We start from the raw sequence: 17981 nt of genomic DNA, 5'->3' as shown, positions 1-17981 counted from the left end.
GCATGAAGGTTCACGAAACGCATGTGCCGATTAAGCACCATCAACTAGCAGCAGAAAACACATGTAGTTTTATTTTGCAGCTTCCAGGAGAACGTCCTCATTCTGTATCACTGCTTTTCATCGTTTTAATTAGAAAATCATAATTTCCTGTTTACTATCGACACATTTCATTGTATGCAGCATTGCTGGAGCATGACATCATACAAAACCCCAATATACCTTATTAATAAAGAAATGATGTGTTAGCCTTCAGATGAGGCTCCTGAATATTTCATATGCTTTTTGTCATATTTGCCTACTTGCTAGCAGTCACAGAGCTGGTGATAATGAGGTGTTCCTGTTCCTGACAAACACCAAACATTCACAAACTTTCACAAACATTTATGATGCAATGCATGTGCACTGCAGTCATAAACTCGTCCACTAGGTGGCAACATTCTACTAACTTTTCAATAAAGGGCCTTTTCAAGTAAAGGCCTTTTTTGACATGTCACACATGACACGTAAAGCACAAGTGTAGCTTACACAATAAAACTAAATGACTGAATGACATTCGCCTGCTTCAGTTTCAGGAGGTTGTGGCGTCACACTGCCGTGGCTTTTAGAGAAATACGCAGAAAACAGAACCAGCATTAATATTTTTAGTGACACCTGTGCATTTCCTATCATGACAAGACAAAGTGCTGAAAAGGCCTCAGCACAGGAAGATAGTTCTGTGGACTTTCAGCTAAGATCCAAAACACAAAACCTAATTCACAACCAGAGGCCAATGTTGTACTTTAACTAGTTTCCCCTAATTTCTCAAAGAACATATGAGAATATCAGACAGCCCGAAGGAGCATTTTAGAAACTAGTCCAGCTCAGCCTTTCAAGAACCAAACAAGAGAAGCAACTGTAAATATCAGAATAAACAGTGTTGTATCTGTCACCAGCAATTGTTAAACAACATCACACAGAAAGACCAAGGCTTTAAACTTCACCTCTTCTGACAAAACACACCATAAAACAACCACAACAACAAACAACAAACAGCTGCAGCGTCGCATAAAATGGACTCACCACTGTGTCCTTGATGGGAAGAAAACGGCGACAGAAGTGGCTTCAACTCCTCAGCAGACAAAACTCCGAATCTTCACCAAATGGCTAAAATCCCCAAAGAGCAGAACCTTTAAAGCCTGGCAGACTGCAGACTGGAGACTGGAGACTGCTGCTGAACATTTCTAGTCCTGTATTTCACTTTTCCCGCCATGGAAACTTAAAACAAACCGTTAGCTCCGAGTCTTTACCTGCCGGACGCCGAGCACCTGTGTGGGCTGCAGGAGGGGGGAGGGGCGGGGTCGGGTCACATGCTCTCTATATCAGACCCAGAATCAGAAAAACTAATAATGGAATCAAAGTTTCAAATTCGGACTATTGCAATAAAAATATACAATAAATTACTGCTTAAATCACAAGCCCCTAAGAAGTCAAAAGAGGCCACACTCAAATGTCTTAATCTACTGTCAGACAAGGTTTTCTTCAAAAACGGAAAATGTAAACAGTTTATTATCGTTTGTATTGTAATCACACCACATTATATAATATCATAATGCCAAACCATCTTTGGTCCTGCATTCGTATTATGAAGGTGTATATAGTTCAGCACTCACTAAAATGCTGTGGTGGAACAAGTATTCAGATCTTTTACTTCAGTAAAAGTAGAAATCCCAGTGTAAAATATCCTCTGTAACAGGTTAGGTCTGCATTTAAAATGTTACGTCTTAAAGTAGACCTGCAAATGTGCTAACACTAAAATATATCCTTCAATGTGACTTTTAACCCTGACATAGTGTTTGGGTCAAATTTGACCCGTTTTGACATTTGACATCAATGCCCTAAAATACCCTAAATGTCTTTTTTTTAGCCTGAAACTTGATGACTTTTCCTAAAGTGACCCAAAATACACAAAAATGAAAATATTTTCAAATATCATACTTTTGTGCAGGTGCCACAATTTATTGTACTTTGAGGCTGTTCCAGGTCAGATTTGACCCATATCTGTTCAAATGGATTTTAGATTTACCAGTGTGTGTTAAATCAAGGAAAATGGTCTGAATGGTTGAAATCTTGAAACTGTGAAACTGTAGATGCCATACATGTGTCTATTTTTTATGGGACAGTGGGGTTCAAGGGGGGACTTCATACTGTGCCGAGAACTATTCGTGTTCCAGCCACATTTGCCCAGGTTCCCGCAGAAACATGCACCAGTTAGTCTTTGAAGCGTTATGGGGGAATCATGAAAAAGTCAATAAGCGAAACATCATAAAAGTGATCATACATAATAAACATAAGGAACAGAAGTCACACAGAGTTCAGAGAGGGCCTTGACACAGGCACTAGACCTGAACCTGCAAAAACAAGTACCTGCAATGTAGCAAAAAAAAAAATAGGGGTTGGGGGGTCATAAGGTGCCTGAGTCATTTCAGTCATTCAGTTTATGGCAGAAAGACAGGTAGGTAAAATAGGACATCACATTGTGTGATTGTAGATGTTTTTATCCAAAAACGAGATGACTGTAAATGTAAAACCTGAAACAAATACTCTCCCTGCTCTCTGAAACATTGCTTAAAGATTAATGATTCATTTATTAATGTCAGATAAGCTATTAATACATTTTAAAAAGACCTGTAGCTCATAATTTGGTATAGACACTTATTATGAGGGGATTCATACTGTGAAGGCATGGAATATGAACAGTATGTAAGGGTTAAAACCACTGGCCAACATCTCAACTTTGAAGCAAATCATAATTATAATTACTTACATTGCATATTTAAAGATTCATTGTCAATTTGCCATCAAAGAACTCTACCCACTGGTATGTGTAATTAGGCCTACATCCACTGTGCCCAATAAAATGATCATGGACTATGTTAATTGTGATATTTGCAGTTATTCCATTATTTTGTTATATGTTGATAACATATCCAGTGTGTACTTGTGTATATTGATGAACTGAACTGAGCTGTGTACAGGCAAATCTGAATTAGGAATTTAGTGATCACAAGTTCTCGACCATTATTTTTCAGCCTTTTCTCAAATGGATATTCAATATTATAATCAACACTGAATGAGACACTAGAGAATCGGTGGTGGGAAAAGACCTCATATACTTTAAAACAATCCTGTTATAAGTACGTCTGCTTTCTGAATTATGTAGCATCAGTATTGGCAGCCAAAAGTACCAAAGGTAAAAGTAGTCAGTGGCATATATTACATTAATGTATATTATTGGATTATAATTATTGCCACATTATTGTGTTGAGCACTTTGTTACAAAGCCATATGCTCACATTTTGAAGTAGTTTACATACTGTAGTTCACACACTGCTGAGCAGTTTGTGAATTTACTGTATTTTAGATTAGATTAGATTAGATTAGATGACCTTTATTGATCCACAAAGGAAATTCCTTGGTCACAGTAGCTCAGTTACAAAAAAAATAAAAATAGAATAGAATAATAAAGCAGAAAATACAACATTTGCATATATACAATATACACACAGAAGTAAATATACACTATACACAACCATAGTCAACACCACAGAAGAGACTGTGGTGGAGGATGGTGGAGTCATCTGCTGCGAAGGAGGGAGTTATTGAACAGAAGGATGGAGAACGGTATGAATAAAGTCCTGCAACGTTCACTGTGACAGCGGAGCTGGATGAGTCTGTTGGAGAATGAGCTCCGCAGACCCTCTATAGTCTGGTGAAGTGGGTGTGAAGAATTGTCCATGATGGAGAGCAGTTTGTCCAGTGTCCTCCTGTCCCTCACTGACTCAAACATCTCCATGTCCCAATAATGTGTCCTGCTTTCCAGGATCAGTTTGTTGATCCGACTGATGTCCCTCTTGATGGTGCTGCTCCCCCAACTGACCACAGCAAAGTAGAGGGCACTCGCACCCACAGACTGCTAGAAGAGCTCCAGCATCCTGCTGCATACATTAAAGGACCTAAGCTTCCTCAGCAAGTAGAGTCTACTCATGCCCTTCTAGTACACAGCATCACTGTTAATCTATCTATCACTGATCTATCACTAATCTATCACTGTTAGTCCAGCCTGCTGTTCAAGTGAACCCCCAGGTATTTGTAGTGGTCCACAACTTCCACCTCCTGGCCCTGGATGATGATGGGCTCCACTGGTGTCCTCTTCCTCCTGAAGTCCACCACCACCACCACCACCACCTGCTTGGTCTTGGTCCACATTAAGGAGCAGGTGGTTGGCCTGCTCCTTTTTACTCATCTGAAAAGTAGCAAATGTAGTTGAGTAAAAATTACAATATTATTATTTGAATGGTAGAAAATTGAAACACTGAAGTACAGATACCTCAACAATATATTTAAGTGCTGTACAATGTAAATGTACTTAGTTACATTCTAATACTTTCCATAATGGACAAAACAATTTCAGCTCCTCTAGATCTGCACTTGGACTGGTTGGTCTCTCCCTCATGTCCACAAAAAATGTGTGTGCGTGTCTGATCGGTGTAACAGGACTGTGGTTTTGCACATACGGTATCTGTTGTTTACAGCTACCAAGCTTTATCCCTACATTATAGGCGCGCACCGAGTTCAGTCAAGTTCATTATCACGGCCTACTTTTCCCACTTCGGTCGCTCATATGCGAGAGAGAGACGAGAGACAGCGAGAGAGAGAGAGAGCCCGGGATACAGGGAGAATGAGAGACTGTTTCTCTTTGCAGGCTGCTGCTGTGCCAATGCGCAAACACTATCCGCCTTTTGATGGTGCTCCCCAAATTGAGGATGCGCTCGGCACGAACATGCGACTGTATGACGAGCGCGTCATGCCTGTCTTCCTCTTCTGCTCTGTGCGATCAGTGGCTCTGTGTTCCGCAATCCTCTGGGATACTGTACCGCCCTCGATGGCTCTGCTATCTACGTTTCGCTCACACTGAATGGCTGCCTGGAGCGAGGAAAAGCGAGGAGAGAGAGCGCTGCGTCTCCTCCTTTGAGCCAACACTCTGCATCAACTTCCCACCGAGGGGGTGAGTGTCTGTCGTTGCTTGACGCGTCCTGCCGGGGTCCATCTGGCGGTGGCGGCGGCAGAGCAAGAAGAATGAGAAGTGTCTCTGCCTGCGCCCTTAATAAGCGCTGTGGACTTGCGGTCCAGCAGATACGGGACAGTAAAAGTTTGGAATAAGTATCCGACTTAGGGGTTGGTCCAGGTTGGCACAGTCCTAAACTTCAGCCTATCCCAGCCTACTGAAAACAGTGAAATACCCTACCACCAGCGTGCAGTGCTGTGTTTGCTCATGTGGCTCTTCTCACTAATATGCGAAAATGCGATGGCAGTCAGGTTTTTGGCACGGCAGCCCTTGAGAGCTCCGGCCATAAAGAATTGTGCCTTGTTGTGCTCCCACCCCCCGCTCCGTGCCGCACTGGTTCCGTCTGGCTCGCCCTCAGCTGCTGCGTGTCCTGGGATGACCTGTTGATGTCGGTAGAATGGAGAATGGCAGGGGGAGCGATTTCCCCCATCACCAAAATATTTAAATAAGCAGCATTTGGACTTGACAACCGGCGTTGCAGCACAGCTACCTCGTCCGCCCAGGCAGTAAGTGTCTTGTTTATCTTTTGAGCCTGGACTATCGCGGAAATGCTTGACATTGTGCAGCTGGGCTGAGTGTGCATGAGGTGGATGGTGCGCCGGGGCGAACCCAAAATATTTAACAGTAGTGTTAGCATAGCCATTAGCCACCTATATAGGCCTGCTGCGGATGGGAGAGAGCATCAAACATTTCAGTGCTATCCGCCACCGGGAAAAGAGGGGCCACAGTGCCACCGAAACCGCTTTAGACTGATATACTTGGATGCCATTTTAGGGCACGTAAACAGTAACACACCGTCGCCCTCAACCGGGGTTTGCTGCCGTCCTGTGTCTCCCCCCTCCCGTCGCCTCCCGACTCCGGTGCCAGCAGACAGTGGAGCATTCCCGGCGGGGACACTGGCACACGGCGCGGTCACCCCGGTGTGCTGAAGACCTCCTTATCTGATCCCCATTACTCTGCATCTTCTCTCGTTTACTCATCCCTATAGAGGCGCACTGTACTTGGGGACACTCATAGTGCGTTCACGGGTAATACGCCAGTAATATGGAGCTAGAAGTTTATAAGGTTTTGGTTCAGGGTCTCCCTGAGAGAGAACCAGGAACAGACTGTATGTGTTGACTTCATAGGAGCAGCACAGCCATGCAGGCACAGGCACATGGGAACCAGGAAATGCCTATAGATGGAATGCATTGTGTGCCAGCTTCACGACTGACCCCACAGTAATCGTCCATACAGTAATGTAGAAGCTCATGCAGTATTCAGAGGTAGAACTGGACGAACAGGAAAAGTGTTCACCAATATGTTGGTAGCTGACCCATCACAACATAAAGCCTTTGAATGCAGGCAAAACATTTTTAGGGCTTACTATGACAAGTCGAAGGTCTTAAGTATGTTGTGAATATGTTTGACCTACTTTCCTCTCCAGGCTGGTTGGTGTGAGATCTAAGCCACAGGGCGAGTTTGGGTGAATTTCATTCCCTCATACTGCTGCGCTCTATATCTTTAATGCAATAAGGAGTTGAGATGATCCCTCTCATCTCTGCAGGCCCCACTGCCCCTCTTTGGTGCATAAAGACACATGCACACACTAACACACATGTACACAGTCACATTCTCTTTCACTGCCAGGGCAAACTGTGCAAACACACCCTGCTCTGAGCCCTGTCAGCCTAGTGTTTGTGTCTTTATGTGCATGCATGTGTGCTTACTGCGGCTTGCCAAACTGTAAACAAGCAGTATTGTCTAATGTCTGTGTGTGACTCAGTGTGCCTTTTGTGGGTTTGTTTGAGTTTGTGTGTGTGTGTGTGTGTGTGTGTGTGTGTGTGTGTGTGTGTGTGTGTGTGTGTGTGTGTGTGTGTGCATCTGTGTTTTAGTATGAGGGAGAGGGAGCTTGAGTGAGACAGAGACAAAGAGAGCATTTCTCTTTACCCTGGAGCTTGGCTAGGTCCCAAATGAAAGGCTTTGGATATGATGGGGCGGCTCACTCCGGCCCTCATCAGTCAGTCACACCAAAGTTGCTTGTCTGCCTCTCGCAGGGTGAGGTTCAATCAGTTTGCTCATATAGTATCAGAGATTGTCTTTGTTTGGTATGGATATGTATGTGCTGTGCAGGGTGCATCCATGCAACACTTTTAAGTGGTAAACCATTTTGTGTGAAAAGTAGGTTTGGTGATGCATCTATGCATGCACACGTTTGTGCAATGCAGGCCTCTTTTCACAACTGTGTTGTATACAGACAGACACACACACGCACACACACACACACAAACACGCACACACACACACACGCACGTAAGTAAGTAAATTCTTAAGCCATAAGCAGTACAGGTTTATAAGTAAAAGCTGATAAATGCCATGTTGGCTACAATGGATCTGTTGTATTCTTTGCTGTTATTGTGGATAATGCTCCACGGTATTCTATAGAATGAACTTCTGTGTACATAATATCCTAAAACATAAGACATATTTGATCAAATATCCGCATTGTGTATTTACATATCTTGTCAGTGAAGACAAAGCTATTTCACAGTATCAAGCGGTAATGTACTATAGCCTCCATGTGGTGTTCAGACCCACAACAGAGGGAACATTAGTTCACTTTAATTTAATATTGGAGGGATAATATAGGAATCTTTGAGAGGGTACAGGGCAAGAGGATATGTTTGCCTTTGACTGTTTAGAGAAGTGAATGGAAAAATGGTATGTGGTGTTTGTTTAGGCTACACACACATTTACACATAGAACAACAGAACATGACCTACTTATCTAAGGACAGTGGATTTTATAGCTCATAGAAGACAGAAAATAAAAAGGCTTTTACTGAGCCTGCTCTTGGCAATAACAACCTCTACAAGGCTGAAGTACCATATAGGATAATGTAAAATAGATTATCCACGAGGGCCTCAACAATATCAATGTCCTATAAACCTACCAAAAGCCCCCAACAGGACTGTGGAAAAGTGAAAAAGATATGTATACAAATTCTTATTTAGGACTACATTCTTCTAGAAAAATGCATTTTCTTAGGAATAATCTGGGCTATCAGTAAATAAAAAATAGATTTCTATAGGTTTAATATATGTTGGAAATTAGTTGTTACAGTGACAGACAATAATGAAAGGGCCTGGCATTTTTCCCTTTTTTTGTTTCCGGTCAGTTCTATTTGAGCTCTGTGTTACAACTCTTATTTCCTCATGCTATTCTGTAGAATGAGCTAATGTGTATATGCATATCCTAAAACATAAAACATTTGATAAAATATCTCCATTGCACATTTACATATCCTGTCAGTGAAGACAAAGCTATTTCACGGTGTCGAGCAGTAATATACTGTAGCCTGCATTTGGTGTTCATATCCACAACAGAAAGAACACTGGTTCACTTTTTTTGTTTTAAGCCTGTTCTACTTGAGCTTTCTGTCTTTTATTATAGTCTTGCTCCATTACAACAACAACTCCTCACAAGACAAAGCACAGGATAACAGTTCTTCCACCTGGGATCATGTCTCTCCTCCTGATCAGGGACACAACAGTATAGTCCATGTATCAAAGGGTGAATAGAGGGTAATAGATGAGTCACTATATGTGTTACTCTGTAGTTATCATATGCATAATCTCAGTTAGTCAGTCCTCCATTAAACTATGATGGTCCAAGTCAAACACATATCCTGGCTAAAACCCCATACAGGAGCAATGTGTATGTGTATAACAGTGTGTTTGCTGACTCAGCGTGAATGCTAAGTTTAATAACCAAATCAACATGTGCATGGACTACAACTCTATTTATTGTATTTGTGTCATTTCTTCCCTTTTCTTTCATGTTTTCCATTCTTTCTTTCTGACTCTTTCTTTTCTAACAAGACCCTTTGGTGGTGTGCGTAGGCGCACCATGGCCCAGACCCTCCAGATGGCGATACCAAACTTTGGCAACAATGTTTTAGAGTGTCTGAATGAGCAGCGGCTGCAGGGCCTCTACTGTGATGTGTCAGTGGTGGTCAAAGGCCATGCCTTTAAGGTACTGTTGAGACATCAAATTGTTGTTACAATGTAAATAATACTTATATTGAAAATTGAGGTTACATTTGAAGAAGTTAAAACTAGTGTGTAAACAGTTAATGCTGTGGCTTGAAAACAACATTGAAGTGTTCCTTTACTTTCCTTTATTTGTTGGCTAATTTTAGTTTGCGGTTAATGTAATTTGGGCCATTTCTTTCTTACATATGTTTGCTGTCCTCTTTAACTAGATGATTGATATTAAAAATACATAAATAAAGCTAGGGTAAGATAGGATTCACCTTTATTTTTCCCACAGTGGGAAAATTCAGTGTATTACAGCAGCAGAGGGTAAAGATAAAAATAGCAGCAATAAAAATAAAGAACCAACAAGATATTTACAATAAAACATAATTAAGATAAAATAAAACTATAAGAATAGAAAGATTTGCACTCTGCTTTATATTAAATATTCATGGTTTTTACAGGGTATGTGAGGTTAGCTGTGGGTGGAGGTGTTGAGTCTACTGGGAGTAGTGTTGTAGTTTGACAGCAGCAGGAAGGAAAGCCCTGCAGTAGCACTCCATCACACACTTGGGGTGTCACTGTCACCGACAGAGATGCCCAGTGCTGTCAGAGTGTCATGGTTACAGTCAGAGTCCTTCTCCAGCAGACCAATCCATAAAAAATGGCTGATGCCAACACTTTGTGAGAGAGGGTCTTCAGGAGTGTCCCTTGCACTCCAAATGACCTTAGTCTCCTCAGCAAGTAGAGCCTGCACTGGGCTTTCTTATAAAGAAATAACATGTTTATGATATCTAGCCGTGTAACCTATATTGACATCCCCTTGAGCAAAACATGAAATTCATAAATTGTCTATTGTAAGTCGGGAGACAAAAGTGTACCTAAAATCTTAATTCATGTTCTAAATCAGTATTATTCTCAAAAATATTCATGGGGCACCTTACAAACCCTTTTTTTTTTTTTTGTAGGCTCATCGAGCTGTTCTGGCTGCAAGCAGTTCTTATTTCCGGGACCTTTTCAGCAGCAGTGGTGGAGGTGGTAGCAGCAATGAGACAACTCCAACTGTGGTGGAGCTCCCACCAGCTGTGCAGCCCCAGAGCTTCCAGCAGATTTTGACTTTCTGCTACACAGGCCGTCTCAGCATGACGGTGGGGGACCAGTTTCTCCTCATGTACACTGCAGGCTTCCTGCAGATCCAACAGATCATGGAAAAAGGCACTGAATTCTTCCTCAAGGTAAAGCTAAAATAGTTTCTACTAGAAACTTGTCAAAACAAGTAAGACAATAGATGGAACATATAGTCTGAAAAAAAAGAAAAGAGACTTAAGTTTTCCATATTTAAGTTGACTGTTTTGAGGCTATAAATAGACAAAGCAAATGAAATCAAAGTACAGCACAAGTCTCAGTGGTAGACATCTCAAAACGGGTCAAACCAAGTCAAAGCTAGTTTAGCAGCATTAATGTTGGGCTTAGATGGGGTTTGATTTATGGGACAGACTTTTGGCTGTTGCACAAACAGGTTTGTCACTGTGGTCATACTGACATAATGTCAATGTATCCATTCATTTCTAGGTCTCCTCCCCAAGCTGTGACTCCCAGGGCCTTAATGCAGAGGAGACCCCACCTTCTGAGCCCCAGAGCCCTGTAACACAGACAGGTAACAGTGCAATCCGGCCTGCCTCTTCCCTTACGCCACTTCCTCTGGTATCACGAGTGAAGACAGAGCAGCCAGCGAGCCAGCCAGAGGCAGCCACTCCCTATTCAGTGGTCTGCACTCCTGTAGCTAAACGGCTGTGGGAGGGTGGCAGCAGCCGAGATGGAGGTGGGGCTGGCACAGGTGGAGGAGGAGGAGGGGCCAGGAAGGCAGCCCGTTATTCCCAGGAGGCTGTGCGAGGCAGCACCATCCAGAGCCCTGGAGCCCTCGGACTGGCCATGGGTATGGGTGCCACTGCAACCAGCCTGGCAGTCATGGCACCCAGCGGTGGGATTAGTGGGAGTGCCAGCACTAATGGAAGTTTCGCAGCCAGTCTCGGCATGTCAGAAGGTGCCAGCCCTGGCACTCTGAGTACCTACACTAGTGATTCACCTATTAGCTACCACGATGATGAAGAAGAAGAAGAAGGGACAGATGAATGTGCTGAAGAGCAGTATAGGCAAATCTGCAACATGTATACCATGTACAGCATGCTCAACATGGGAGCTGCAGGTAATCAGCATGAAGCAATAATACAAAGAAATGCAGTGGCAAGAATGAAAGATTTGTTAAGTTTATACCCAACCTTATTTGTCATAATAGGGAAGTCTACTCTGCTGAGATTTTGTAGTTTAATGCATTTCTTTTTTCTCTCTCTAAATGTGACGTCATTTTTTCTAAATTTGTAGTATTGTGTCTCTTCAGCTGCTGGTGAGCGTGTTGAGGCTCTACCCGACCACACAGAAACACGGGGCAGGATGCGAGGCCGAGATCTTACGTGTCTCCCTGCAGAACTCATTGCCCAGATAGGCAACCGCTGTCACCCCAAACTGTATGAGGAAGGAGACCCTGCTGAGAAACTAGAATTAGTCTCAGGTATGTTTATTTGTGTGTTTCTGGTATTTTTTTTCCTTTGTGCTCAAAGAAACCTGATTCTACTAAAGATAGGCTTAAGAGGTTGCATCAGACACAGAATTGTTTTATCAGGGCATTAAAGGCTTCTGGAAAGACATATGTATGTATAAATATTATGGAATGTTGCAGCTGAACAATAAAATAATCACAGCAATAAACCAGTGTTACTTGAGTTTAGCAAGTCAAACAGGACAAAGCCAAAGGTAATGATATGTATAAACATATTTAGAGGAAGCTGGCCTGGAAGGAAGGCTTTGCACACAGATTACACAGCAGTATCGCACATGTGACTGTCTATTTATGTTTAAGTCGAAGACAGCCTGGGACAATATCTGTGTTACCTTATGTTACAAATTTTTCAACAGACAATGTGTGACAGAGAGAAAGAAATAGAGGGGTATGAACTGACAGATTAAAATGCAGGTAAAGAAATATCTTGTACTTTGCATAAAAATTTGAAAAGGAACTAAATTTACCCTTTTCAGATTTTTTCTTATCTGCGGCACAGGTGCAACATCAACTTACTCCAATAAAAACGTAAAACATAATAACGCAAACAGCAAAGAGACTGAATCAAAGCTCAAAATGCTGATGTCACTTCACACCTACAGGTGCGATGTTTGATATGAATCACTAGATAAACGAACCTTCCATTCCAGTAAATGAACGTGAGATTCTGAAACTTTATCATTACTGTGTATGACCAATAAAACCTGAACAGTTCAAAAATGTCATATAGCGGGACAATAAATGTTATAAATTAATATATAGTTGATATTAAGTATTGGTCTTAGTTTTGTATATACATTTGTTTGTTGGCTTCCCTGTAGGTACTTCTGTGTACATATCGCGAGCCCAACTAATGAACTGTCATGTGAGCGCAGGGACCAGACACAAGGTGCTGCTCAGGAGGCTGCTGGCCGCCTTCTTTGATAGGTTGGTTCCTTTTTGTCTGTGTGTCTCAGTCTATTTCTGCAAGCGTTTCATGTAAAGTTAGCAGCTTAGTTTTAATATAGAATGTAAATATAGAATTTTTTTTTTTAATCTGCTGGTATAGTAGGGATAAAACAGCAATTGTTTTCATCTGTTCTGCTTTCTGTGCCACTCCTTCGTATTTTGATGTATCAGGAATACTCTGGCCAACAGCTGTGGAACAGGCATACGCTCGTCCACCAATGACCCGAGCCGCAAGCCCCTGGACAACAGAGTGCTGCATGCAGTCAAATGTGAGTGTACATGTTGTTCTTTCTATGGGTGTTTGCTTATGAGCATGCAAAAAATTTGAGCACTTGCTTGTAATGATAAGTACAGTTGGAGAAGAAACTACATGGAGTCATCTTGTGCATAAATGTATTGTACATCCATATATAAAGCACATTGTTGTTGAATTGAATGAATAGTTTTTAATAACTAACTCGATTTAAATGTCTGTTTTTTCAGGGTATATCTTAATGAAATTGCACATAATAGAGTATACACTAGCTACTGCGCTCAGAGTTGTTCAGGGAATGAAAGTAGTAACTCACAGTGACCACTAGATAGCAACATTCTTCCTGAACGTCAATAGCAGAGAAACCCAATTAGTATTGTATCGGTGGGGTGTGTATATAAGTAGGTGAATATCTGTCTAATAATTATGAAGCTAGCAGTCATTTTAGCTTACCTTTGAACATGAGGAGCAGGAGCTGCTTAGTTCTCTATTCACTGTGCAAGCAGGTAAAGTTCTGCTAGAATCCCACTGAAAAGAACAACAGTTAAAAAGTGCACAGTGAGTGAGCACCATACAACATATTTTGTACTAGTGAAAATTTAACGCACATTTCCCTCAAGAAAAATTTCATCAATTCAATTCAATTCAACAGTCACTTTGCTGTCATCACACCCTCCATGTTGTAGAGCAGGGATGGACAACACATGTTCCTCAACTATCCTTGCCCTAATCACTGCTGATTACCTGGATCAGGTGTGATCAGTCAGACAGAAGCTGGAAGATACCAGTTCACTTTGTGTTGCCCCACTCCACCCTGAGATGGTATGTTCCAGATTCTGACTGAGTTTATTAAGTTTATTAAGGTAATCAGCAGTGGGTAGGGCAGTGACAGGTAAAACAAGCAGGGCGGTGGCCCTTAAGGAACATGGGCTTCCCACCCCTGTTGTAGATTTTGAATCAAGCTAATAAACATATTTCAAATTACAATGGAGTGGAGTAATTGAACATATAGTAATAATACTTCAAGTGCTGACCATGAGTAAAGCCAGATGTTTATGGTGTATTAAATCTTAAGAAAGCAGGATTAGTAGGTGCATGCTATTAACATGTTCAGCTTTCTTTCATTTTCATTCTGGCAGTTGGGAAACTTTTTGCTTAGTTTCCCGTCTGCTTCATGACATTAGTTGTTGTCTTAGTTGCAGTTCACAGCTTAAGGCGCAGTTAGCCTCACCTCTGTTTCTTCTCTGTGTCAGTTTATTGCCAGAACTTTGCCACCAGCTTCAAAGAGAGCGAAATGAATGCCATCGCAGCCGACATGTGCACCAATGCCCGGCGTGTGGTTCGTAAGAGCTGGATTCCCAAGCTGAAGCTACTCATGGCAGAAAGCGATGCCTACTCTGCTTTCCTTCCCGACGGCGTCAAGACGGAGGATGACACCCTGGGCGCGGATCAAGCATTTGACCCCACTTCTCTGGACACCAGCAGCGGTGCTGGCATGGAGTCAGGTGGCTCTTCAGGTGAATCACTAACAGGTGCAGGTGGGGATGGAGGACCGTTATTTTGAACATTTTGTTCTGGGGAAGGTTGAAATTTGGTGACACACATACCAGTATTCCCCATTTCTGCTTGCCTCCTCCCTCTTTAGCCCACGCTGATCTTTCACATCTGACTCTCTACTACACTGCTAGGGCCAACAGTTGTTGCCCTGATGTAACCAGGACATGAAAACTTAAATCTTTGCTTTATGACTGTACAATGGAGTTAGTCAAGGAAAGGGAGAAAGTAAGAGGGTGTTTAATTTTCTCCTTACTGCCCTCTCCCCGTGTCTTTTTAAGGTGTTAAAGCGCATCCACTGTTGCATATTAAAAACATTCCCTGACATGCGGGTGGTGGGCAGAGTTACTGGTGCAGGCTGAAGAGGAAGAAGGGATGGCTAGGAGTAGAGGTGGTGAATATATTGAATGTAAGTGTCAGTGGCATTTTTCTCTATGCAAGCCTGACAACTTGTATTCCAGCCTCTGGGAAGGAATGAAATTTAAAGTAGTACATTAATAAAAATGAATTAACACTACCTGTTCTTCCACCCCTTGCATCCTCCATCTTGCAAGTATTCTTCACAACCACCTCACCCTTCTTGAGACCAGAAAATCTCACCTGTGTTCACTGTGCGGTGTCTTCGAAATATATCTCATTTTTCTCTGTTTTCAAAAATTTTAGCATTCCTGTCTATGAACTAAAAAGTGATCCAGAGAGAAGGAGAAGAGCTTTTTACTGAGACTATTGTAAATTGAATGGCAACGGGTAATTCAAAATGGTCATATTTTTAGAAGACAAACTATATTTATATGAGTGTCCATGCCTAGAACGGTGTGAGAACAAGAGCGAGAGGGATTGTTTTAAAATCTCAATCTTTGTTTTATTGAAAGAGGTCTTGTCAAATAAGGAAAAGTGCTATTTTTGCAGAAAAAAGGAATATAAGCAGTCTTATCATAGGACCCTTAATCATTTATTTTTATCTTTATTTTACAGTTCAGAGATGGAACGAGCAGTCAAACTGCTAAATTTGAAGCGTTTCATCTTTCGTTCACTAGCTTAAAAGGAATAAGACTGATTCAGCTGGCTTGACTGTTGTCTGTGATAGCCATTTCTTGTTAGATTGTGAACCTGTAACATTTGCCTCCTTTGAAAAAACAGTGCCAGAAAAATTTGACCATTAGTTATAGAAATATAACGATTACATTGACTTGGTAACTGTTAGTTTCTTTTTTATACTGAATTTTTGAAAAGAAAAAAACTATTGACATATTGTGAAAAAAGCCACAGGAGAAAATAACTGAAAAATGGAACAGACCTCTTAATAAAAGGAGGGTACGGTGATGTCATTAGGAGGCTGTGTTGATTGAAGCAACTAGGTTTTATGGTACTATCCATGTGTTTCTGTGAGAGACATAGTTCTTTGGTAAAGGAGTGTATGCACTGTGGAGCTGTCTTATGGTATATAGTTTATTCATGTATCTAATGCACCACCTCTTTAATATGGACATTCAGAATGGCTGAGTTTGAAATGATTTTGCACCTCCTATGAGAGGCAGAGTGGAGGTTTCTGCACCTTAATGAGAAGAACCTGTGGTTCATGCACCTTCTGAGAAATGTGTAGCAGTCACCCCCTTTAGGTTTAATATGTATTTTTGACCATGTCTGCCTGTGTTTCTTCTTTAGAAAGCGGCACAAACGTCTACTGTAAATAAGCAAGAAGACTGTTTAGTTAGATGCCAAGTGTTCTTCCTATCTGTTTAAACTTTGTGAATACATGATAACCTGTAGACTGGCATTGACTACAGGGGTTTGTTATTGCTGATGCAGGTGGTTATGCAATATGTAAACGTGGTCAGGATCTGACTTAGGAATGTGTCCTCAATCTGAAAGGCTCTCACAGATGACTGATTACTTTCTTCCTCTGTAGAGGAATCTCCAAAAAGATTCTGATTTTTCTGAAGACTGCTACAGTGTAAAAGCAGGGAGGAAACAACACTTATTTTTCAAGACAGTTGAATCAATCTCCTTAAAAATAACTTGAAGCATCATAGATACAGTCTGATCTATTTTCATTATTGTTTAAAACATGTAAGAATGCGTTTATTTAGGTGCTTTTACTTGGGTGACATTTACATATAATAACAGAACAAAAATGCAGTACCTTGTAAGTATTCATTAAGGGTAATGACAATAAAACCTCAGTTTTGCATTTGACTATAGATGCAACACGAGCACCCTCCTCCCCTTGCCTCCTGAATATCTTTGAAGACTGTTGTGCTTCCTGTCTTTCATGCAGCTGGTGTCATATTTCACTTCCACAAGTTTATTTATGGATTTCAGAGAAAGGCAAAGCAGCGGGTTTAGATAGTTAAATCTGAATTATAACAGGTCTGTTTCACATACTTAGTGGCTTTGTACGAGGGCCCAATTCTACATTTCAACACATTTTTTAAAGATGACAATACCGAAGTTAGGTTTTTTGCAGTTCCCATAATCTTATGAAACAGTTTGCTGCGATATCACATGCTGTTATTTAGAGAACATGTTATTTTAGATTTAGAGCAAATCAGGCTGAGAGTGTTAACACTATGTTCAAGGTTTTTAAAATAAATCTACAGATTCACAGAGAGTTGCTTTGAACATAGAGTTAAAGGACTGAGAGACCTATTAAATTTTGAATTGAATGTAGGGAGTTTTGGGCCATCCAATATAGGAATAAAATAGAAAGGAAAAGGGCAGTTCAAATGCTGGAATTTACTTCCATAATTGCAGGATGTTTATTGGTTCGGGGTTTCAGTGAAACCAGAGTATAATTAGCATTGATACTCTTAGTAAACTACAGCATGTCTCCCAAAGAACACAAAACTGTATGTGAAAATGAAAAATGAACCTTTAAAGTGTTATAGAGCAGGAAGCAAAGGGGTTCTAACAATAAACCATGTTACACAGTTATCTGCTGAATGACTCTACTTCATTCTGAGTTGGTGTCCAGAGGCCTAATATCATCAACAGTGATTCTAAGGAAGCTATGTTTGTCTACTGGCACAGCTACAGCGGCCCAGCCCAAATCCAGACATGTCCACAGTGATGAATATCAGGCTGCTGTGCTTTATGAGTTTAGCTTCAAAACACTGGTTTAGGGCCTATGGGGCAATCAGCTGAATCAGCTAACTTGAATAGCTAAATGGAAACGACTATGGTTACAGTATGTGTCAGTTTTACCTGTAGTCAGATTTCAAGACCAACTCTACTCATTGTAACTCTGTAAACGTTAAGTTCTCCGATGTCCAAGAAGTCCCTCTTATACAACCCACTTGCACAGTGCTCTGTTCACAATATGTGTGTGAGTGAGGTCATGTTTTACTTTGTGTGCATTTAAGAACTGAAAGCTTTCACGCTTTTTCAAGTTTTAAGCAACATGTAATTTCTATACTTTAGAGCATATGGTTTTACACTTCACAAAATATATAAACCTACATGTTTGAATGGATAAGGTGTGGCACGGCA

At 41.3% G+C, this 17981-nt stretch overlaps 1 protein-coding gene across 2 annotated transcripts; it reads left to right on the top strand.

The window, feature by feature from the left end:
• Window positions 1-4549: 4549 nt before the first annotated feature.
• On the top strand, window positions 4550-16402 carry nacc1a (nucleus accumbens associated 1, BEN and BTB (POZ) domain containing a). Of its 2 annotated transcripts, none has more exons than XM_026324738.2 (8): window positions 4550-5044; window positions 8965-9118; window positions 10089-10355; window positions 10693-11326; window positions 11519-11689; window positions 12559-12664; window positions 12857-12954; window positions 14192-16402. In XM_026324738.2, exons 1-8 carry the CDS (start codon window positions 4782-4784, stop codon window positions 14500-14502), a joined length of 2004 nt encoding a protein of 667 aa, XP_026180523.1. In that variant the 5' UTR covers window positions 4550-4781; the 3' UTR covers window positions 14503-16402. The 2 variants fall into 2 exon arrangements, with proteins under 2 accessions (XP_026180523.1, XP_026180524.1); XM_026324739.2 differs by having other exon boundaries at window positions 4550-5610.
• Window positions 16403-17981: the final 1579 nt, after the last annotated feature.

This window comes from Mastacembelus armatus, chromosome 8 (genome assembly GCF_900324485.2).
Source record: "Mastacembelus armatus chromosome 8, fMasArm1.2, whole genome shotgun sequence".
Classification (NCBI taxonomy): domain Eukaryota; kingdom Metazoa; phylum Chordata; class Actinopteri; order Synbranchiformes; family Mastacembelidae; genus Mastacembelus; species Mastacembelus armatus.
This window is presented reverse-complemented; position numbering and strand designations above follow the sequence as displayed.